At 42.2% G+C, this 24,632-nt stretch overlaps 2 protein-coding genes across 5 annotated transcripts in view; both read left to right on the forward strand.

Annotated features, from left to right (window-relative positions):
* LOC139918769 (leukocyte elastase inhibitor-like) overlaps positions 1-12,415 on the forward strand; it is a 36,711-nt gene extending 24,296 nt beyond the window's left edge. Inside the window, exons 2-8 of one of the 3 annotated variants that reach the window (XM_071908239.2) lie at positions 5,943-6,105; positions 6,338-6,455; positions 6,820-6,962; positions 8,542-8,619; positions 9,677-9,766; positions 9,835-10,015; positions 11,029-12,415. In XM_071908239.2, coding sequence (XP_071764340.2) covers positions 5,943-6,105; positions 6,338-6,455; positions 6,820-6,962; positions 8,542-8,619; positions 9,677-9,766; positions 9,835-10,015; positions 11,029-11,255 — 1,000 coding nt within the window. In that variant the 3' untranslated portion in view covers positions 11,256-12,415. The remainder of the gene's footprint in view (positions 1-5,942; positions 6,106-6,337; positions 6,456-6,819; positions 6,963-8,541; positions 8,620-9,676; positions 9,767-9,834; positions 10,016-11,028) is intronic. The other 2 variants (XM_078291324.1, XR_013507938.1) reach the window with 2 other exon arrangements.
* A 489-nt stretch (positions 12,416-12,904) lies between these two features.
* pigm (phosphatidylinositol glycan anchor biosynthesis, class M) lies at positions 12,905-18,864 on the forward strand. Of its 2 annotated transcripts, none has more exons than XM_071908248.2 (8): positions 12,905-13,351; positions 14,054-14,227; positions 14,407-14,527; positions 15,659-15,911; positions 16,448-16,551; positions 17,300-17,469; positions 17,617-17,718; positions 17,990-18,864. In XM_071908248.2, exons 1-8 carry the CDS (start codon positions 13,181-13,183, stop codon positions 18,155-18,157), a joined length of 1,263 nt encoding a protein of 420 aa, XP_071764349.1. In that variant the 5' UTR covers positions 12,905-13,180; the 3' UTR covers positions 18,158-18,864. The 2 variants fall into 2 exon arrangements, with proteins under 2 accessions (XP_071764349.1, XP_071764350.1); XM_071908249.2 differs by having other exon boundaries at positions 17,315-17,469.
* Positions 18,865-24,632: the final 5,768 nt, after the last annotated feature.

Raw genomic sequence — 24,632 nt, forward strand, 5'->3', positions numbered from 1 at the left:
TTTGACAAAAACAGAGAAACGTTGGTCCACATATGACAGGGAGCTGTGGGCTGTCATATGGGCCATCCGTCACTTTCGCCAATATTTGACAGGCCACCCCTTTCGCATCATCATAGACCACAAACCCCTTCTCTCCCTGAGGAAGATGGCTCTGGATTGTGATCCTACAGGTCGCAGGGCCAGTTGGGCTCTGGAAATTGATCCCTATGACTGGACAATTGAATATAGACAAGGCACAAAACACGCCAATGCTGATTCTATGTCCCGTCGTCCTTTGACCGCTGAAGAAGCCACCCCTATGGTTACAGCCAATCAGGTGAGATGTGTCTCCACTCTCACTCAAACTGACCCAGTAGAGTCATTCACATGCACTCCAGCCACTGAGCTGGCGCTCTACTCAGAGACTGCACCCACTGCTTCAACTGCTACGGACCTAATATCACACGTGCAGTCTGCTTCACCTGATACTGCAGCTGTAACTATGGACAATTCACTCCTGAATATGGACAGACAGTACTTCATCCAAGCTCAGAAAGCTGATCCTGAGTTGCAAATAATCAGGAACTGGGTGTTGACTGACTGTAGGCTGCCATTCTCAAACATTAAAGCAGCCTCACCTGAAATGAGACAGTACTGGAGAGAGTTTCCTAAACTCACCCTTGTTGATGGTCTCTTGTGTCGCTAAGTCAGACCTCCCCCAGGTGACCTTGTTTCACAGATTGTAGTCCCTAATAGCTTGCAGAAGGAGGTGTTTCAAACTTTACATGGACATTCACTCTCTGGACATTTCAGTGCACAAAAGACACTACAAGGGGCACAGGTCAGATGTTTTTGGCCTCACATGACACGTGACATAACTCATTGGTGTCTTGAATGCACAGCCTGTGAAACAAGGCGACCACAGACACCACACCAGACCTGACTGAACTGCCACTCACACCCCGTGGTAATCGGTATGTACTTGTTGTAATGGACTATTTTACTAAGTACCTCAACGTGTACGCGCTTCCTGATCAACGAGCAACCACTGTGGCTAAATGTTTGTTTGAAGACTACATCAGCCACCACGGTGTGCCTCAAAGTTTGCACACTGACCAAGGCCGTCAGTTCGACTCAGACCTTGTCAAAGAACTGTGCTCCCGTCTGGGAATACATAAAACGAGGACATCTCCTTATCATGCTATGTCGGATGGCATGGTGGAACGGGCGAACAGGCCCATCAAGGACCAGTTGGCAAAATATCTGTACACCAGAGGAGGTGAATGGGATGACCACCTGCGACAGGTTGAATTTGCATACAACACAACTGTTCACTCCTCCACCAAACACACTCCTTTCTTCCTCGCCCATGGTAGAGAGGCCCGTCTGCCTGCTGATCTCCTCCTCGGAGACTCCCCAGGAGTTTTGAAGGCCACTCCAGGTACTCCAAGTGCATATGCCAATTCGGTATTACAGAGACTGTGCGCTGCTTTTCACTCTGTTGCACATAACATTGAGGCAGTAGGTGCTCAACAAAAGCACTACTATGATCGTCGGATGAAACACGCAGCCTATGAGCCAGGTGACTTAGTATGGGTTGACCTTCCTGCCCTTGCTAGACAAAAACTGTCACCTAAGTGGACTGGCCCTTTTAAAGTGCTGCGACGGTTCGACTCAGGCACGAGTGACATCGGAGTAGACTATGAGCTTCTGGACCAACGGGACCCTAGGGCTAAACCTAAGGTCATTCACTACAATCGCCTGAAACCTTATCGCTCCGCCTGGTCAGCTGAAAGACTTCCAGTTCCGCCCGCACCTTCAGGACTGACCGCACCAGCAAACAGCCCAGGTCCCCCACTGCTCACTGCACTCTCAGGCTCCAGACCTTATGTATACTGGCACCCAGCCACACACAGGTGCTCTGTGACCCCGAGTAGGGCTCAGCCAAATGTTTGCCCTCTGCCTCAGAGTGCTACTCCTACCACACCGCAGGTGGGAGACAGTGCTATCACAGGATATTCCAGTGAAATGTCCCCTGTAGTTCAGCCCTTCACGGGAGTGAGGACCAAGTCGGGTCGTTGTGTGCGTCCCCCAGTGCGTTACAGGTCTGTTGAATGACCTGGTGTTTCATGATTGACACATCCGAGCTTTCACAAGAACAAAACACAATACACTGGGATGGACTGTTATGGACATATACAAGGACACAAAAAAAACAAAACAAAAAAAACAAAACTGTGTATCCTGTTCCACTGTTAATTGTTATGTTGTTTTGCCAACTTCATCTGTTTATATTGGTGTTAAGCATAAGGTAGTGACAATTTCATTACAGCTATTTTGAAGCGAGGATGCTTCTTTTGTAAGGGGGGGAAGATGTGTAAGAGTGAAATTGTGTTTTATGGGCAAAAGTTGTGTAAACGTAAGTTAAACATGGGTTTACTGTGTTCGTATTGAATGTTGCCTGTCATCTTGTCTGCATAGGTTTAGGTGATATTCTAGTGTCAGCTGCTTGGCGGCGCTGTTGAAACAGTGGGGGGGTTTCGGGGAATTGAGCTTGGGGTTAGAGATGAGGGAAAAAAGCACAGGAAAGAAGGGGAATGGCCGCATGCTGATTGTGTGTTTAAGACCTCACTAAAAGTTATGAGGAAAACCCAGAACGTGTTGGACTGATTTATTCCCTCACACACACCCACGTCGCTTACAGTACCTTGGAATTTCAACATCCTTTTTTTACATTACCGCAGAAAACAGGTGTGGGTTCAACAGTTATTTTCTTTCCTTCTTTATGGATGTTGGCTCACATTTTACCTTCAGAGGGTGAGATGCAGATTGATATTTATTTATACAAGGTATTAAAGCCTCTGGAAACATGGTCCCAAATACTAAACATTTATATATAATATCACAGCTGACCATCACATTAAGTATCCACCCAAAAACATTCACAACTATTATAAAACAGCTCAAAACCAGCCCATCTGGCCGCTCAGACCGTTTTGTCAGGACTGGGGGGGCGCGGTCAGATCATGCTTGATCATGACATCTACCTGTCCAGTATTCCGAGCCACATCACGAAAACCATCTTTTATTGCTGCTAACAACGAGACCGGCAGGATGGCAGAAGCGGGCAGAATCAGCGTAGTTCAGCCACACCTGTATGAACCATCAGACTCTGAGTTTTCAGATACTGAGGCAGAGGTCTGGCCACCAGCAACTTCCCGGCTTCTTACTGAGTGGTGAGTTACACAATACATGCTGCTAGCCATGTCATTAATCGATACAATTAACATGCATACAATTAGCATTGCTCCAAACGTCAATTGCTTTACTTTACACCTTTTCTAATTGTGTTAGCCTGTTACAATGTCATACTTGAAATTGTCAAGTTATCTTTTTGCTTTTTGACATGTTATCTGCCACAGAGGCACCTTTCACTTAATGCTAACTGGTTAATGGTAGCTGTTAAGGCCCTGACACACCAGGCCGACGGTCGGCCGTCGACCAATGTCGGGCCGTCGGTAAGCGCCTGTGTCCCTAGTTTTTGCGGTGTGTCCCGCACCGTTGGCACTAGTCAGACACCTGTCGGCGGCTTTTCGGCCGATTGAGCATGTTGAATCGGCGGCGGAGCCCGTCGGTGAGAGAGATCACTCTGATTGGCACGAGAAGAGAAACGGAAGTGACGAAAGCAAGCAAACGACAAAGTCGTTCTTCCACAACCAAAAGACCAAGGGCTGACAACGCCAGTGCCATTTGCAACTTCTTATCAGACATATTCTCGATTAGAAGTAGCGAAACCGTCTGTGATGAGCGAGAGTGGTGTGAAAATGGTAAGCAAACGCTGCTTTGTTTACGGTTTGTATATCCGCAGTCCTAGGTCTTCCGGTTTCCCTTTTTTTTTTTCCCCTTAATCTGTGCATTGCACTGTAACTACAGATGAAGCTATCAGCTTTCCCAGTAAGGCAATAAGGCTCATTTCTATGTCAAGGACTGGCATAATGTATATTAGGCTCCTCAGACACATTTGGTTCCTGGTTCCCAATTCCAGTCCTGAGGACATATTGTACTGCTGGTTTTCTATCTTACCAGGTAGTTCATTGCACTCACCATGTTCCAGGTCTAAATCAGTCCTTATTAGCTAGATGGCAATAAAGAAAACAAGCAGTACTTGGGGTCCTGGACTGGAGTTGGGAACCACTGGGTGAACACAATACATTGGAATCTCACAGATATAATATAAAAATAATAATATTTACAGGTTGTGGAGTCTCAGCCAGGAATGATGGCTCAGTTGGGCTTCAGCACCACGGACAGCGCTCTCTCCCACACAGGAGAACACTGGGCAGAGTGTGGGAGGGCCGATACCTTCCTGCCCTGCCGGATATCTGGATAAACTGACTTGTGCAGTATTGACTGTGCTGACCTCTGCTTGTTTCCTCACCAACGAGAAAGTGCGTGCGCCCCGGCCGAACGACCCAGTAGGAATGGACCTGACAACGAGGTTTGGACTACGGACCACCAGCATCGTGAGCCGGCTCTCCCCCGGACCAGTTACCCTCACCTACCCTCTCTCCTGTGTTTCCAGGCCAGAGTTCCCTCCTCCTCCCGAGTTCAGCCACCACTACCGGACTGGGAGGAACCACACTGGAGTTCCAGCATCCTACCCGTACTGCACTTGCAAAAATAAAGAACTATATCATTTTGACACCTGCAAATCTGTCTGAGAGTCATTTCCCCGCTGGTATTGTGGCTCTCCCTGAGCTATTTTTCACATTGAGTTCATGTGGAGAGTGCCAGACCATGCCAACAGAGACAGAAAACCTCTGCTGCAGAGAGGTTACACTGGTCTGGCAGAGCAGATGCAGATGCAGTATCTGCTGAAGGTGGTAACAAAGCCAACAGTAAAGGAATGATGAACTAACCGAGGGGCGTTGTACTAACAGACGGGCTGGTTGGTGTCATTGGTGAGGGGATCCTTACAGGGAAGGAGAAGGTGCTTCCTGGGAGAATCTCACACTTGTTATCTCACTCTCTTGCTTGCTAATGTCTGATCTCCAACTGGGAATACAATAAATTGATGGTTGGTGTCTTGCTGATTCGGATGCAAACCATCCTGAATTCGCCCACTGAAAAGTATTTGGGCTTTTTGTTGTCCACAATGGAGATGACTGTAAAACAGTCTACTATTTTTCCTTTTCCATATTCCTCTAAACAATATGGAGTTGGAATTTTGTGATGTGAACCTGACATGCAAACAGCAGTGGGTGGTGTTCTCAGATAAAAATAAACTAAACTACTAATAAGTCTGCAATTTAAAGGAATACACAGAGTTTTTGTGAGATTGTCCCGTTGATCAACGTTTAGTGATGAGAACATACAATACAATTGAATATAATTGTAATATAAAGTGGTTTTTATCATATGGCCTGTAGATTTATAATATAGGTTTATTTTTGGAACTATTTCTGGTGAGCAAGCACGTATTAATCTGCTGACCAGTGATTTTTAGCTGCACACTGTCTCCCATCGCTCATTATCTTCACGTCCGAGGGAAAGTAATCCCTGCTGGTTCAAAACAGTTTGTTATTTTTATATCATATTTCGAGTAAATTTGACCAATTTGCTACATGAAACTGCCAAACTAAGCCGCATATCATTTAAGACAACTTACCATTTAGCTTTAGAGCTGCTAAAAGTTCTCATTTTCTCACTTTGGAGATAATGCTAGTCGCCTACTACCACTCACCATAGTGTCTGCTACAGTGTTAGCATGGAGCTCCAGAGCCAATGATCTACTGGGGACACATGGATGATTTTAGTGTCTATGTTCTCATAGCTTAACAAGTTGACCAGTGGGACAATCTCCCTTCCTTCGAGGTCCAAAGTTTCTACTATGCATGCAGCTGTATTAACCTGGTTCAAACTAGTCTTCCTCTGCCACTACCTCAATGCCTCTCTGTAAATCTGGTCTTCTTCGGCTGTCCGCAGAGCCTGAATGTCCAGAAGGTTCAGGAGGACGTCCATGTCGGCTTCAACAAACTGATGAGCGAGCTGAACAAGCCTGAAGCCCCGTACGCCCTCAGCCTGGCCAACAGGCTGTATGGAGAGAAGTCCTACCAGTTTGTTGAGGTGTGTGTGTGTGTGTTAGTGTGTTAGTGTGTTAGTGTGTGTGTGTGTGTGTGTGTGTGTGTGTGTGTGTCTGTGTCTGTATGGGCAGGTGTGGGTGTGTTTACCCAAAGAATGAACGAGCGGGTGAGGGAGTGAACAGCAGGCTCAGCAGTCATACTGAACATACTACTGTGAATGAATGAATGAAATTATTTAGGAATCAGTAGTACTAAATACATATTGATGGTTTCAGGATTTCCTAGCAGAAACCAAGAAGCACTACAACGCAGAGCTGGAGTCTGTGGACTTCAAAACCAGTCCAGAGGCAGCCAGGAACAACATCAACAGCTGGGTGGAGAAGCAGACCCAAGGTGGATCACACACACACACACACACACACACACACACACACTCATCAAAATCAACCATGTGTTTGGGAAGAGACGGGAGAATGGGAGGAAGTGGAAAACCTGTTGAGATGAACACCATGTTTTTGTTGCTTCACTACAGTGTCACTCTCCTTGTGTGTGTATGCATCAGTAGCTGGGATTTCAAGTATTTTTATGCAGACAGACAAGCTTACGCACTCACTTGCACACACACGTATAGCAAAATGCCATACAGCACCATGAGTGCATACAGACAAAGCTATAGTCTGTTTGTTGTATCCAGCGCTGCATCTTTGTCTCAAACATCATTGGTTCCTTGTGTGTTTGTGTCTGTGCCGTTCACCAGATAAAATCAAGGAGGTGCTGGTCCAAGGTGTGGTGGACAACATGACCAGGCTAGTGCTGGTCAACGCCATCTACTTCAAAGGCAACTGGGACAAGAAGTTCAAGGAGGACCGCACCAAAGACACTCAGTTTAGACTCAACAAGGTAACGTTACACGAAGGCAACAACTGACCGCAGAAAACAAAAGTCTGTATTGGTTTCTGAAGTTGTATTGCATGGTAGAATATACTATAACTGAGGTTTCTAATCACTGGCATGTGCAGGGTTACTGGTAAAATACAGGATGATGTAAGTGGGGTGTTTGAGTTGGATGAGGATTTATTGGTTGGAACTTGGAAGTGATTTTCTTTATCATGTTGTATCATGTTTGTAATCTGATGTAAGCACGACTCAGGTCAGGTTAAAAAAGAGATTGTTACTGTGCACACTGCAGGAGAATAGAAAAGCCAATTTAACATTTTTAGTCCTTCAACCCTCTGAAATTTAGAGAGGCATATTCCAAACAGGGAAAGTCAGGGAATTTGATACATTATCTGGGGAATATCAGGGAATTGTACATATGGTTCACTTTACAGGAATATAGCAGAATGTATTTAACATCTTGTCTTGCACATTCATTGCATTAGATAGTTTAAAGCCTGACTGGAGTGGGAACCAGACTGTCCACTCCTTAAGAACAACATTGACAAACCAGGAAGGAATCATCTTTTTTAGTTCATGGAAGCACTCTGACTTACTAATGGAAAGTCATTGAATTTCACATCAGGGCCACAGTGGGAACCCTGACTATAGGAAACAGTGGAAAGCAGAGACAGAAAGGGGTGAAGGGAACGAAATCTGATTACTATTGTAGAATGTCTACTACAAGTCCATCTGTAGGACAGAACATGGAGGTGTGGCTCACCTTTTTAATATTCTCAGGGAGAAAGACTTCAGAGTGGGTACACAGCCAAAATAAACCAAAATAAAACCAAGCCCAAACAACTTCTACTTACCTATCAGAAATAAAGCAACAAGCTTCTTACCTAAGCTCCTAACCAAGAAAAAACAGGAGAAAACAGGCTTTCAACAAAAAAGGCCACCCACCCTACACCTCCCAGGGCTGCTGAAAGCTACAATCCATTAGTTTACTCAGACAAACAAAACAAAGTCACAGAATCAACTACAAGGTGCTGCCGTGTTGGGAGCTGGAAAAGAAGAGAGGCCCCTCTGGACTGGTGGGAGCAGCTTTATATCCTGGGAGCAGCAATAGGGAACCAATCACCAGCCAGGACACACCTACACAAATCACACTCACCAACCAATTGTAGCACACCACCTGTTTCTCAGCAAACACACTCACACTCTAACAGGGATGAGAGAGAGGGAGAGAGAGGAACACAACACAAAGCAAAGCACAGAAAGACAATTCACATATGACCATGGCTCAAAACATCACTAATACGAAGGTTACTGAGAAAGTTGCATCAGACTTTCCTCACTTCCACACCACAGGATATTGAAAAAGTGAGTCTTCAGGTCAGAACTATAACAGGACAATGACAGATTGTTTAGTGTACACACTATACATGCAGTATGTAGAATAAATACATGCCTGAAGAAGGCAGAATGAGCAGAAGATGGGACTCATCAAAGACAGCCATGCTATACATGACAGTTATAACGGGCTACAAGTTAGAAGCTCAGTGAAAAAAGAGCTTGTTCTGTTTGCTGTTGTCCTCAGAAAGACACTAAGCCGGTGAAGATGATGCACCAGACAAATGAGTTCCCTCTCACCTTCATCCCCAAGGCCAACTGCCAGGTAATCAATCAATCAGTCAGTCACTCAATCAATCAATTAGTCTAAATTTTATCTGGATTCCTATTAACTGACTAAGCAACAACTATTTTAAATAAATCAATCAATCAATCAACTAACCAACATATTATTACCTCCACAAGGTTGTTATGTTTTAGCCCCTGTCAGTTTGTCTGTCTGTCCGCCAGCAGGATATTTAAAAAACTTACCAATGGATTTCCATGAAAGTTGGTGGACAGATCAGCCATGGTCCAAAAAACAATTGATTAGATTTTGGTGGTGATCCAGATCTGGTATTTCCAACATTAGATTTTTTTTCTTTTTTAACCCATAACCATGAAACTAATTCACATAAAGCTAACTATAACTGTAAAAAGATTTAAATCATTCTAAGTCAATTGAATGTCTGTGTTCCCACTACAACGACAACTATAAAAACATCCAAAACCATAACTATAACTATAACTATATTTTTGAATCAATCTCAGAATGAGTTTTTGGATGCAGAGACAATGATGAAACATTTTCAACCAATCAAATTAAAGTTGTAAGAAAGAAGGGGGTGGAGCGTTGCGTAGCTCACTGCAGTGATGCTTCCTTTGCTGAGGAACTGATCACAGACATCGCTGTAGTTTGAATGCTTGAGTAACAATGCATAGTTATAGTTTATAGTTATCTTTATAGTTAACATTCTATATGTGAATGGGCTTTTTCCAGGGTTAACAAATCAATTTAACTTAAATTGAAGTGATGGGAATGATGTCTTTGGGTGTAAGAGCAAGTTGGAGAATTGTTCAGCGTTGGTGGAGGTTTGCGCACTCCAACCTTCTAGTTTATTTTGAATTGAATCCTCGTAAGCAGCAACCAAAGTGACAGCAAGTCTAAATCAGCTAACCCACCAATCAAATAATCAGTCCATCACACAATTATTCAATAATATGTTAATGTTTTGTTTTTTTATGCAATCTTATCAGCCAGCTTGTTCATTCAAAAGAAACAGTCAAACTGTTACTAGTCCAGTCTGCACACTGTAACGGTTGCAACCCGCTGTGTTGGACAGATCCTGGAGATGCCCTACAAGGGGAAGGACCTCAGCATGCTCATCTTCCTGCCCAACGACATGGAGGACGGTACAACAGGCCTGGAGAAGGTACCACACACACACACACACACACACACACACACACACAAACTAATTGTTGACATTGTCTCCCACAGCTGGAGAAGAAGCTGACGTATGAGAAGTTTGTGGAGTGGACTCGTCCAGACATGATGAACACAGTCGAGGTTCAGGTGGGCCTGCCTCGGTTCAAGATGGAGGAGAAGTACGACCTGAAGAAGATCCTGAGCAGCATGGGCATGGTGGACGCCTTTGACATCGGAATGAGTGACTTCTCTGGTAGGACATGAGGCTGGACCAGATCAGCTGTCCACATAATCATTTAAAGAGACGGAAAATGCCGCTGCTTGATGATCTCTAAATTAAATTCTGTTGAGAAGATAGAGTAATAATCCACACAGCCTACAGAAACTCAAACTGCATCAACAGAAAATCCAAGGAAAAAGACGTCACAGTACTGGACACACTGTTTGATTGACATTGACATGCTAAAATTTGGGATACATGAACCGGAATACATACATTTTCTTAAGCATCTGTTATTATTTGGTATACTTAATGTTTTGCGAAAGTATTTCTTCCTCAAGACAAACTAGTTTCCGAAATTCCTCCATCATGGACGCCACACGGGTGATGAAAATTGCATATTCATGAAGCAGGAGGCGGGGCTCAGAAATCATGTGCGGGTGTGTAATCTTTAGAAAACTGAATGCATTGTCTAATCAAACTTACGATGATGCTGTATAGACCAGAAGCATCTAAAATTATCTGTTGCTTACTTTTTAAAAACTTTAGCCTAGTTTTTTGAGAATATAAACACACAGAGATTCTTGAAGTGTATGACTTGTAGATGGAAAAGAACTTTCATGCTTAGTAGGGATGGGACAATATATCGCAATACAAAAATGTGACAATGTGTATCGTGGGGCAGAAAAATGAATCGCAATATTAGCTCCATTTTATTCTGCTGTAGTAATCACAAATGAGACGGCTTGTCCATCACAATTTCACAAGCTCTCCATCCAAATTATATTATTTACACTTTGTAATGACATTTTTAAATTGTTTACATTCTAGCAAGCCAGTGCTTTTGCTAGATTTGAAGATTTGTGTCGCAGAAATAAACATAATTCTGCACAGTCATACAGTCACTGAACCCCATATCGCGTATCAAATCATATTGAGATAAGCATATCTTCCCATCCCTAATGCTTAGTCATCTCTTCTAGCTAAAAGTTTCTCAAGTATTCTAAGTGTTTTTCTCTCTTTCTCCCTCTCTCTTCTGCCAACAGGCATGTCTCCGGCCAACGACCTGGTGTTGTCCAAGGTGGTCCACAAGGCCTTCGTGGAGGTCAACGAGGAGGGAACGGAGGCCGCCGCCGCCACCGCCGCCACCATTAGGTTTTGCAGCTACACGGTCCCCACCATCTTCATGGCGGACCACCCCTTCCTCTTCTTCATCCGACACAACCCCAGCATGAGCGTCCTGTTCGCCGGCCGATTCTGCTCCCCTGCGTGAGCAGTGGTTCTCCACCGGTGGGGGGAAATAAATCAAGGGGAACCAATGTTATGAAAAAGTACAAATATATGTATATGTATTCACACCACAAGATTTCTCCCAGCTAATTACATCCTGAGTTGCCGTCCCATATTTTCAAGACCAGAATGTTGCCAGAAAGCCTTTAAGTGGAAACTATGGTGTTGGATTTTTGCGTAGGTTGGATTAATTGGGGCCAAAATCTTGTAGTGTGCATCCATCCTTACACAACCTATCCTGTGTTTCTCCCATGTCTCATGTCCCATACTGCTTTGCATAGGCGTCCTGCCCAAATACTGTTTCTCTGTGACTCACCGTCAGACCCTTCCTTAGTTTATCTTGGGCTTTATGTGCTTAGAGCCTAGTTTATCTCATCTTATACCTAAAACCTTTAGGCTCTAAAGAATTTGCCCTCATCACACTTTACATGATGCTGTTTTCAACTGCCGACAAAGGAGTTAACTGTTCCCTTATGACATATATGTAAAAGGCTCTTTATCCATTCAGTATGTAGTTCCACCATGTGTTGGATGGATTCGGTTAACCAAAGAGGATGAAGTCACATTGTCAGATGAATATTTCCTTACTGATCTGACATTGCACTATATGCCTTATCATGGAATTATAATTATTTTTAATAGCCACTTTTTTATAACCATGCAAAAGTGCAGTTAGATGTAGTTTTACCCTATGCACTTAGTTTCTTCCATAATGAATAGACAGAATGTAAAGAACAAGAGTTTACATGGAGGGTGTGTATTCATATTAGGGTGACCAAATCCAAATGATCAAATTGCAGGACAGGCATTTTGCCGCACATTACATGACAGTTTAATAATGGCCTGCTCACTGAAAGGTAGGAAACATGTTCACATGTTATATTCTTTATCATCGTCTGACAATAATAGTCCTGACAGCACAGGAGGACTGCGCTGACTCTCTGTGCAGCATGCATTGTAAAACAAATGACAATATGATAGAAATTTATAGTTTTTAATTTTCAAGCTCCAGTTTATCAAAATGCGGGACATTCCATCTGGTTGCGGGACGCGGGACAATAGGTCAAAAATCGCGCATAAATCGGGACGCTTGGTCAACCTTATGCTTTTACAAATGGAATAAAAGTGTGTAGTTTGAATATATTTTGTGTGATGTTTTTGTTCTGTTGTAACATGGCTTATGTTACATTTCTAAAGTGAAAAGGAGAGAAAGTGTGAAGTCTGTCAGATGTATCAACAACTTCAGAGTTGAAACTGGTAGAAACTAGGAGGAGGGAGTGATGTTTGGCTGAGGTCTGGGCATACAGGTTTGAATTCTACACTGCAGGTAATGGGGAAGCGTGGAAGTGGGTTGTATGATATACAGTATGGTACCAGAAACAGTGGAACATATTACTGGTGTGTGCCAAATATAACACAGAGTGTGTATATGTAGGGATCAGGCAAGGAAAGGGTTCTCTAATTTTTTTTTTTTAAATACGGGATTAAAGAGAAAAATATTATTTAGGGTTAGTTCATGTTCATCTTCACTCTCCAGCACAGTAGGTGGCGGTAATGCGTCTTTGTCGTTGGTTGCGAGCCGCCAGTAAAACTCCAAAAAGAAGAAGGTCAGAAGGACGCTTCCGGATTACTTCCTAGTTGTCATGCTGTTTTGGAATCTTGTTAAGTAAAACCTAAAGGCTATAAACAAGACAAGACTGTGTCTGTAAAGTAACAGACATAGCTGGGAGGTTATTTACCAGAATGAAAAGCCCAGATGGCCACGAGAAAAAGGACACATTGGCTAGTCCAGCGTAGAGAGAGCAAACTAAGTTAGTTAATTTAGCTCCCTAGCTAACGTTTCAGCCTCTCAGCTGTAGCTAGCAGTCCGTGCTGCCTGCTGATCTGGTTTTCCTCGCTTGGCTGGTGATGGAGAGGCTGATATCCAAGCTTACGGAGAAACATGTCCTTTTCACGGCTTCCTTCGCTATACGACTCGCCCTGGTCGCTTATGGCGACTACCAGGACAGGACTATGGTGGTGAAGTACACTGATATTGACTATCATGTGTTCACAGATGCTGCAAGGTTCCTCACTAAGGTAACAGTGACAGTAACAGGTAGCCGTTCTCTGGTATGGAGAGAACGTGACGCCAAACTCCATTCAAAGGTCTGGCATTTATTGTAGACTTGCTTATCAGTATCCAGTAATGTATATAACCTACATTATGAAACATGACTCAAGACCTTTTCTTCGTCGCAGCGAGCCACTTTCCAATTCGGCACCCATATGCTCCATCAAGCAGCACTTATTTAAATAAAACGTCACGCTTTACAATTGTTTCACGCTGCTCACTACTGCCCACCACGACGTGTTTTGAGTACATTAGGCGCCAATTGCAAAAGTTGAAACTTTATTGAAATGTATTTTGCTTGGTGGATTATATGTATGCCGAATTGAAGTGTGGCCTAGCATAGTCAGTTATATGGGGTATATCGGGGTATATACGTGTGCCGAAGCAAATCTACATTAAGTGCCAGATTTTTGAATGGAGTTTGGCGTGACGGTCTAATAGGAGAAAGTGGCACTTATTGGGGCTATTTGTCAACATAAATGACATCAAAAATGTCATCAAAATGAATCTGAATGATGGCAAATCTTAACATACATGAACGGCAGCATATGGCAATGCACATACAAACACAATGGAACCCCAATTACATTTTAGTTGGAACCATTTTAACGTATTTTTTGCTCATCTTGCATTCATCATTCATTTCCTTGCTGCACTCTTCTCCACAGGGCGAGTCGCCATACAACAGATCAACCTACCGCTACACCCCTCTTCTAGCCTGGCTGCTCACCCCCAACATCTATGTCAACCTAATGTTTGGCAAGATCCTCTTCATCGTCTGTGATGTGCTCTCAGGACTGCTCATCTACCGGATCCTCTGCCTGCGAGGCCTCGGCTCCGAGGTCTGTTTGTGGACAGTCTATTTGGTCGTTTTTATCAGTCTAATCCTCATTGACCAGAGATCCAGTGACAGGTTGTTCATAACATTTGTTCTGTGGTTGGAGACAATAGAGGGACATGGAGGGTTTTCTGGGAAATGCACTGTAGGTAAAGTTGTGTTTTCGTTGGGATTTACGTTCAGGCGGCGTGTCGTGTTTGCTCTCTGTGGCTCCTCAACCCTCTGCCCATGGGAGTGTCCAGCCGAGGGAATGCTGAGTCAATCCTGGCAGCCCTGGTACTGGGGACGTTACTCTGTATGGAAGGTAAGGGTGTGTGTGTGTGTGCGTGTCTGACTGTATGTCTCCAGTCTGTATCTCCACGTACGCATGAATGCTGCATGTACACGTCTTTTGACATGGATGTTTATATATTTTATATATGAGTTGAAGACAGGAAAAAAGGAATCATTTTTCTGATTTTGAAATTTGAAATGGTCTTTCATTGTATCATGGTGTGGGAGAAGACCACTCTGATTGACTCGAGGTGAGGGTAAGCATCCTGTAGGGTTAGGGTCCATCAAGTAAGTGATAATTATCACGCTTATTACACTGCTACTTACCAAAGACATTAATCATTTGAGACAAAATTTTAATTTTAAATGATTTTATTACAAGCTGATTTAGACACATCCACCAAAAAACAGTCCAGCAGGACTGTCTGCAGTAACTAAGCAGTGATGTCTTTTTGTCACCAGGTGTCGCTAGTTAATTTGATTAGAAATCAACAAAACAGACTTGACTGTGGAGTGACATTAGACGTGAAACAGCTGTCTGTTATTCAAAATAACAGACCTCAGAATGTGTTCATTGGCCAATCAGAATTGAGTGTTTAATAAAGTTGCATCACAAATTTGTTTAATGTAGATTATAACTAGACACCTCTGATGCAATTGTTTGAATAACCATTCTGAATTAATGCACTTTGAACAGTTAGACTCAAAGTTTGACTAGAAGACATGGCGGTAACAAAACTGTACAATAATAACATTATTGACAGTTACTTGCTGTCCACATTGTGGGTGATCATGCATTCTGTCTTCCCAGTTCAGCATGATGACATACTCGACTATGCCTGGCAATAGACCCTTTTCACAGCAGCAATTTTGACGTGTCATAGCAGGTAAACACAGGTGTGACTAATGACATTAATGATGGTTTCATTTAGGTGTTCCACAGCCATTCCAATGAGCCAGCATGAACAATACCAGGGCCCTGGCACTGGAACACCTAAATGGAATGGAACCATCATTAATGTTATTAGTTACACCTGTGTTTACCCTGCTATGACACGTGAAAATGGCTGCTGTGAAAAGGGTCTATACACATAACACGGCATCCATGCAATTTGTTTTTACATACAGCTCATCCACTATTACCTGTACTATTTTGTTCTAGGCCGGCGTCTGATATGGGCAGCCATGCTGTACGGCCTGTCGGTCCATATGAAGATCTACCCCATTACATACGCTCTGCCCATCGCTCTGACCCTGCGCTCACCAGAGACTGGAGCAGAGGAGAGGGAGGAGGAGGGGTGGAGGTGGAGGAGATTGTTGGGCTTCATCGGCAGCTTCCTCAACCGAGAGCTGTTCCTCTTCGCAAGTGTGGCCGGAGGAGTTTTCTGCGGGCTTACGGCTCTCTTCTATCACATGTGAGTTTAAATAGGGAATTACACAAACAAACACACACATGGAGTATGGTTTCCCCAACATACAGGTCTGTACTGAGATCTTCCTGATTCTGTTATTGAGAGGAGGTGGAATAAGTCTAGAGAGCCTACCGGTATTCAGCACTAATTTAAAACATGATGAGGCTATTAATTTAAATAAACAACAAATGTGCCAAGTGTTCTCATATTTGAAGACTACATTCTAGGCCATATGCTATTATTATTTGGGTAAGAACACAAACTAATTTCTTAGAATTTAAGGCAAGTGCTTTGTTAAAGGTTGACACTTGAGATGTATTGACAACCTAATTCCCCCACAACTTTGCTTTGACAAAAACTTTACATCCCAGCTTTCTCCGCATATCTCCTCACTTATCTGTAGAACTTGCATAGGTGACTAAAGTGGGACAGCTCTTCATCAGAGCCTTTGTTTTTACAGCCTGCCATGAAGTGAACAAGTACACTAACTTTTGATAGCTTCCATGTGACTGAACTCCTCTCCTCTCTGTGTTGTTCAGGTATGGCTGGGACTTCCTTCATGAGACCTACTTGTACCACCTGACCAGAAGAGATATCAGACACAACTTCTCTCCCTACTTCTACATGCTCTACCTCACTGCAGGTATCCATCCATCCATCCATCCATCCATCCAAGCAATGATTAGCTTAATTAATGACCCTATTAGCATAACTGGTTATGTTTAATATATCATGGTGATTATGGCGGGACATTAGGCAACTCAAGTGCCTCTTGTTTTCTTTTTAACACAATCATAGGCTCTGTACACTGAAATGTGAAATATTCTCATGGAAGCTGCAGCCAATACTGAATTTTTTAACAAATTAAATGAAAGTGACTTATAGAGAGAATAATTAAGGGGCTCATTTGTGGTACTTGTTTAAGCAATAAGCTACAAGAGGCCGTAATTTACAGTGATTTTCAAACAGCTAAGAGGTGTTGTCATTCGCGTTATCCTCTTAGCTTTCCTAAAATTACTGTAAAAGTCTCATGCCTTATTGTTTGTATACAATGACAGTAATGTACCACTGTAATTAAATAGAAAGCATGTGTAATCAATAATTAAATATTAAGTAAATGTTACTCTTCCATCAAGCAGTATAGTTTTTGAACAGTAGCTAAACAAAGTTGTTGCTCATTAGTCTTAACAATACGTCGCAAGTGTGTGTTTACTGGGTATGTTACAACAGCTTTGAACGTGACTCAGCCAATCAGAACTGAGAACTGTGATGTTTTCTTTCTCCTCTGTTGATAGAAAATGGAGAATCATTGGAGGCGTAGCAGCTTACTAGTCTTGGTCAACCTTACCACTCTGACAGATATCACTGGTGTGTACATCACTAACTTACAGTCATTGTGTGTGCAGACAGTCGGTGGAGCCAGTGGCTCGGCCTGGCAGCCTTTCTGCCGCAGCTCGTCCTGCTGCTGCTTGTGTCGTGGGCCTTTCACCCTGACCTGGCCCTCTGCTGCTTCCTACACACCGCCATCTTTGTCTCCTTCAACAAAGTCTGCACCTCTCAGGTACACACACACACACACACACGCACACACCAATAGACTTATTGCCGTATTGTTGTGCAGTCATTATCAGTTGAAGTTTCAACTGTAATGCTCAAGCCCAGAACAGTGTCCTTGCCATATTGAGTGTTGCTTTCCATCCTGTTGCAGTACTTCCTGTGGTACCTGTGTTTGCTTCCTCTGCTCATCCCTCGTCTGAGTCTGTCAGCAAAGCAGGGAGTGGGACTGCTGGCCCTCTGGTTCGCTGGACAGGTAATTCATAAAATCTTCTCAGCATATTTAAATATTTATAGCTAATTCTCCATATCATAACGTTCACCTATTTAACAATAAATGCCCACAATTTACAAAAAAAAATATTTTCTTGTATTTTCCTATCAAAATCCCATTACTTTTGCATCCTGGAACATGTTGTATTTTTAGTGGTTACTTCATGCTGTACCAGTAGGTGAGATAAAAACTCTGTAAAGTGAAGCTGACCTTGGTATAAAGCAATTGTATTATATTTTGTCTCCACTGTCAGGGTGTTTGGTTGGGCCCAGCCTACTTCCTGGAGTTCGAAGGCAACAACACCTTCCTGTTGATCTGGCTGGCTGGATTGCTCTTCCTGGTCATCAACTGCTTCATCCTGATTCAGATTATAGCTCATTACAAACCAGCCCAGCCTACACAGAGATTCAAGGTTGAGTGACACTCCGCTGATGTATTTAAACATTGAAGGACTTCTCCCTTTGATTCAAGCTTCAGTGTGAGATTCAGAGGACATTCCACGTTTCAAAAACAACTGTGATTTAATTGCAAAGGACAGAATAAGGAGCAATGTACCAAAAATAAAGTTTGGGTTTTGTTGAAACTCAGCTGAACTTACTACTACTTTCTTTTATCTTTAAGTAGCTTAACATGTAACCAAAACAAATTTGTCTTTATCCTAGGTCAGAAATGTTATTTTCCACCTTTTTTGCACTTTTTTTGCTCATTGGATTTAGTCAGATATTTGGGTTGTAGTAGTTTATAGGAGTCCTGGAGAAACAAAACAACACCAAAGTTTGATGCTCCTTTGCTTGGTGTACAAGGTAATCAAACATGTAATGTGCAGGTATGAAATGTTACCCTCCCCCCCAGTTATCTGTGCTGATGAATCACTGAGGACAGATGTCATTCACTGTTTGTTAATAATCTAGCCTGATTAGGGCCAGTCGTGCCCAAATTGACAGCAGGTTCTTGTCCAATCAGCACATCTTTATGGGACTTTAGGGTGTGTAGGCCACACTCTGCTTCAGAAATCTGGAGCACAGTGTGGAAAACCTTTCACATTCATGGAGTTTCCTCCATGAATACCAGTGCAATTTACCTTCTTTAATTCTACTCTGGAAGTAAAAAAATCCATTAGAAGACATAGGAATAACATTAAATATAAAAAATAAATAAAATTGAGATTTTATTGAAATAAAATCTCCTACTTGGTAAATCAAATTTACCAATGGACCCTAACAATTCGTAAAAGGCCTTATGTGATGTTCTACAAGCTGTGAATTTGTCGTGATGTTCTCTCCAATACAATAGAGAACTGTACTGACTCACAACTTGAGGCCATTTGTTTACTGCACAATCAATCAGTAAATTACAATTAATCAACATTAAGCTGTGAGAATTTTATAATAACAATAATAATATGTGGTAATATTATCAGTCAACTCAGAGATTTGCATATTTTCCTGAACAAAAATAAAGACAAAATGAGGAGTTAAGCATTGAACTCACAGATGTGCAAGTCTCAATTTAAATGTGTGAAGAGCCTGCACTGAATGTAAATATCTCCACGCGCTTTGTAGTTGTGAGATTATTGCAGCCTTTTGATTGCTAAGTGACAACATTAGGCTATAAGGCTTTTGTCGACTGGATTCTTTACACTGTTTCATATTGGCAATTCTAGGCAGTGGTGAACAGCAAGCAACCTACAGTAAAAATCTCCATCTTAACAAGTCATTCTAGTGTTGAGTCTTTACATCTTGGCAGCGTTCTGCCCCTCTTTCTCTTCCAATTCTTCTGATTGGTGTGTGAAAAATTAAGCAATCAGTACCACCTGTGCTGTGTGCTTTACCATCCCAGGTGACATCAAATAGGATGGTCATTGAAATGTGGTTGAAATGTAATGTGAGTGTTGAACTGAAATTTCAATCTCATGTAGAGAGTTGCTTGTAATGTTTTATAAAATGTATTTTTAAGTTTTGTATTATGTATGAAAACAATGAAAATATACAAATAGTTTTGCAAATGTATCCGGTCTTTCGATTGCTGTGTTAAGTGTTTGAGAACAGTGACTGCAATTTGGACAAATGTGTTAACTCAATTGGAAAAAAATGACACGCACAAGCCATCATATGAATACATGAATACTTTCTAACAGCCAACTACACACTGATGTGCTCAACGAAAAACACTATATCTTATCAGTAGGTTTATGCCGCAGCCTTCTGCATTTTCAGAGTTACACTTGTGCACAGCAGCCTTGTGTAAAAGACTGTTACAGTGAAATACAAATACAGTAACTCGCATACTTTATTTCAAGCACAAATGCTTTATTTCAAATCAACACTTAGATATGTGAAGTGTTCTACATACAAAATACAATGCAGGAGGAGAAAAACAGAAAAAAATGGGTTTTCTGTAAAAAAAAAAAAAAAAAGAAGGAAACAAATGAGGCTGCATCCTGCCTCCTATTTGGGTCTGACCACAGCACCTCATCTACATCACAAGACATGTTCTCCCTGGTCAAACAGCTGGGGTAAATATCACCTGGAGTGATGTAAGTTAGTTAAGCCCATCGCTCCTCGTGGAACATAGGCCATTGACGACGGTCCTCCACCGGATTCTGTTCTGGGCAATTTTCTCCAGCTCCGCCCAGGTATGGCCAGGTGTCTTTAGTGACGCAACCAGCACTGGAAAGTCCCCACATCTATATCGCCACATGCCGCCTCCATTGCCTGCAGAAGAGGCATGCGCACGTGGGGATGGCGGTCATACACCTTCCATCGCCATGCTGAAAAGAACTCTTCTATTGGATTGAGAAATGGAGAACATGGTGGGAGATACAGCACCAAACATTGTGGGTGGTCAATGAACCAGTTGGTGAGATGGGTAGTGTTGTAGGACCAAGGGTGGCATGGTGATGGAGGACACCATGGTGGCTAATGGCTGCACACATTGTGACGTTTTCCCCACGCTGTCCAGTGACATTCACAATGGCACGGTGGCCAATGATGTTCTTTGCCCATCGCCTTGTTTTAGCTAGGTTTAGAGCCGACCTCATCGATAAAAATGTATTCATGCTGGATTGCAGCGGCATCTAGCTCCAAGACTCTCTGAAACAGACGAGAAGACAATATCAGGAATAGCTAGAGTAGTCAATATGGTGAAAACAATATACTGGATTACAGTAATGTGTCTATACAGTGCTGATAGGATACAGTCAATTGACAGTATAGTTCTTACTTGCACATATTCATTGTGCAGTTCTTTGACTCTCACTGAGTCCCGTTCAGATGGCACCCTGTATAGCGGTTTCATACGGATTTGATTGTGCTGTAGGACGCGGTCCAATATCGACATGCTCACCCGGTTAATGTTATTGAATATGGCATTGTCTCCTATGATATGATTTTGGAGTTGTCTCAGTCGAATGGTATTGTTTGCCACCACCATGTTCTCCATTGCTGTTTCCAGTTGTTCTAGTGTGAACAGCCGGTGTCTTCCACCATAGAACTGGTCGTCTCTCAGTTCTGCAGAAGATCCAAAAACATGATGTGATTGGTTGGTGAGACAACTGTTCTCCTTTCTCTTCCTTGTCATCTTCCTCCTCTTCCTCTAGCTTTCACTGCAACATTGGCTTCCATTGTTCTCAAAAACAAGAGAGCTCACCTGTGGCCTTTTTTTTATAGTGCTAACGCTCTGATTCTAAGTGAACAATTTGCACCTGTGAGGAGTGGATGCGGCCAATTTGTAAATGATGTTTACCCTTAGTCCTTCAAAATAGGTGCAACCAATCCTCTTGCAAAGCAGTAGTGGCTCATAGCTTGTATGGTGAGACCATTTGTGCTTCAAACATTCACACATTATTTTTTAAACTGCCCTCCTGTGCCATGTGTTCGCTGTTGACTTGAGGGCTAAACGCTCTCGAGTGTTTTGCCTGAAAAGAGGGAATAAGTTAACAAAGGTAGGTCACTAAAAGCTCATGAACACTCATCTTTAGTACCATTCACTGTTTCACCTTCTCTAAGGTTACTTTCCTTTGCCACTGTTTGCTTGTGGATAGCAGATGCTTCATGACTGCTGGGTGCTTCACTGTTTCGAAATGCTAATTAGCATTAGCATGACCAAAAGTGTGGTGTATCCAAAAAGTTTCTATTGGTTTATACTCAATGGCCTGTAGCTTCATAACTTCTAAAAAGAAAATCTCATCTTCATCATTAAAGGATAAGGCTGGTGTTTTTTAATGCATTTCTTACCATCAAGAAATCCTATGAAAATAACAAAATCAGCAATGAATTTGTTTTGCTAACAAGTCTCGTCCATGTAGCCGATGTCCAATAAAGCCATGTCCCAGCAGCCATAGAACTCCATTGTGTTAAAAAATATTTCATCATCGCGATGCACCGGGCCAGCCGACTTTTTCCTCAAACAACTTAATAAGCCGACCGTAAACACGTTTTCCACCTCAGGAAAGTAGTCCCGTAGCACCGAAAATAGTCCCCCGCGTAATGAAGAATTTGTTCCCATATGAATTGATTAGCCTGACTTTTCATGGTAACAGTTAGGGATTTTTAAAACTGAAACTATGTCTTTGTGAGCTGTATTTAAAGGTTTTTAGCTTACAATTGGAGCCAATGACTTCCGGTTTGAAGGCTAAAAAGGGAACGTGGGAAGTCGGAAAGTAATGGGAGTAGAGCAAAAGCATTGTTGATTTTGTTATTTTCATAGGATTTGTTGACGATAAGAAATGTATTTAAAAACACCAGCCGTATTCTTTAAGTCCATTACAAATCAATGGTGCAAAAACTTTAGCTGTCTGGCTAACTTCGCCCACTTCCTCTGTATTACGCCCAAAGTCTTGAGGGAAGAGAGATCTTCTGCCATTGAACATGCATTATTCTTTGTCGAATTTTTATGTCTATTTTGCCAATCCCTAGCAGGTTTATGTCTGTCATTCAAAATGAACTAACCCCGCAGTCTTAGAGCTGCTCTCATTTTCCGACTTTTAGGATAAAGCTAATGAACATGCTAAAGCATGTTGTAGCATGTGCACCGGACAGAACTATTTACCGTTCCTTGCATGGAAAGGACCTTCTCATCCCAGAAAGAGAGGGAAACGATAGTCAGATGGTACATGGTGTTCAAAGTGATTGAAGTTGAAATCCAGTTCATTTATTGCTCTCAGAACCTGTCCTGACTGTGTAGTTGAAGTGCTGATGTGTTATTGACTAAAGTGACTGACTGATAAGGAGAACTGTCAGCCTCTAGTGAGTTGAGCACCATTCAACCTTCAAACATAATAGCTCTCTCATTTTCATACTGACACTTCTCACATCTGAAACGGGGATTGGGATGCACCATTCAGATTTGACATATTTAGTGGTGGGACAGTCTGTAACTGCCTCAGCGTCTCTTCTCTTCTCTCACCAGCATTTCTTTCCTGCAAAAAATAGACGAGATCAAGTCATTATAGAACATGAGAGTCAATTTAACAGTTTTGTTTTGGAGTGGGCCTGAAACAAAAAATCCTTACTTTTAAAGTCTTAAAAGCCTTACTTTGTAAAATGTATTTTTCCTTACAGCAAAACTGCACAGTGTAAAGCATGAATGACACTGAAGGGAATGAGATAATCGTAACATAAGCCTCTTACATTTTAATTGCAGCTCAAAAGATTTACCATTTAACTGTGATACATTTTTAAAAAAAAAACCTTTCTAGATGACTTTGCCCCCCTCGATTCAATCTATAGATATTCAGGCACTATGTTACAAATCAAAACTACAGAACTATCAAAACTACTGCAAAAATCACAACTGCAGAATAAGTTTAGGAGCATTAAAACAAAGTTAATACTTGTGGCATACTAATGAACTGAGGTTGTCCTCAGGGTTCAGGGAGGAGGATTGTAATGTAGATGTTCAGTGCTATGGGAGATAAAATGCCTGTGTTGATGGATCACTGATGCCAATAGAATTCAACACTTACTGATACGAAGTGATGCTGTTTGACTGATACCCAGGGCAACATTTTGTAGGAATGATGATGGGAAAGAAGTTGCTTCAGGATTGTTGCTGTAATCACATAAATATCTTGTCAGAGATATAAGTCTGCTTTATTCCAAAGAGCAAAAAGTGAAAGGTGCAGTGCAGCTAACATTTCAGTTAGGCGAATATATTCAGTGCATACTATATCACACAGGAATCAAAACATCTTTTTGTACGGAGACATTTAGATTTAAGATGTTTTGACTTCTGTTGTTGCCTGTCACAGTTTCCCAAAAACCTGCCAAGTATGTCACTATTCATTTGGTGCAAATTCTGATGAGTATAAGAGACTAGAAAAATGTTGGCAATTGGCAATAAGGACAAAAGAATGCTTATGGGTTACTGTAACTGACAAGTTTAGACAGTTGGATGAAACAATTATGCTGCAAACAACTCAACTTTCATAACTCATCATTCTTGTTCAACAATAAATACAATTAAAAGAATGAAAGTAAATGCACTGCTCAACATTAAAAGCAATAAAATCTCATTAAGTCCTGAAAATTTGCAAATAGAGCACTACTCTATAGTAAATTAATGAATGCATTAGACCTGGAGCAAGTTCAGTGGCTGAGGTTTGCTAAACTCATTAGTGGGAGGGTACTCTTGTATTATCTGGATGCAGTGAAGGACTAGATGTACACTAATGAGGACTGAAACCACAATATGATCCAAAGGTACCAGGTCAAACTAGGGCAGAAGTCCTTTCTACAGGATAGTAGAAGAAAGGCTGAGTAAAATAAACAGAAGAAGAACTGGGTAGTTAGCATGAGCAGTGATAGCTGCCATGGCTGAACAGACAAAGAAAAGAGAAACTCAAACTGCATCAACAGAAAATCCAAGGAGAAAGACGTCACAGTACTGGACACACT

This window comes from Centroberyx gerrardi, chromosome 22, assembly GCF_048128805.1.
Source record: "Centroberyx gerrardi isolate f3 chromosome 22, fCenGer3.hap1.cur.20231027, whole genome shotgun sequence".
Classification (NCBI taxonomy): Eukaryota; Metazoa; Chordata; class Actinopteri; order Beryciformes; family Berycidae; genus Centroberyx; species Centroberyx gerrardi.

Bases quoted from the DNA above. Each gene is read 5' to 3' on its own strand.
- pigm (XM_071908248.2), top strand. From the start codon at position 13,181: ATGGAGAGGCTGATATCCAAGCTTACGGAGAAACATGTCCTTTTCACG. The intron at 14,528-15,658 runs GTAAGGGTGTGT...ATTTTGTTCTAG, and splicing joins GACGTTACTCTGTATGGAAG to GCCGGCGTCTGATATGGGCA. The intron at 17,470-17,616 runs GTACACACACAC...ATCCTGTTGCAG, and splicing joins ACAAAGTCTGCACCTCTCAG to TACTTCCTGTGGTACCTGTG.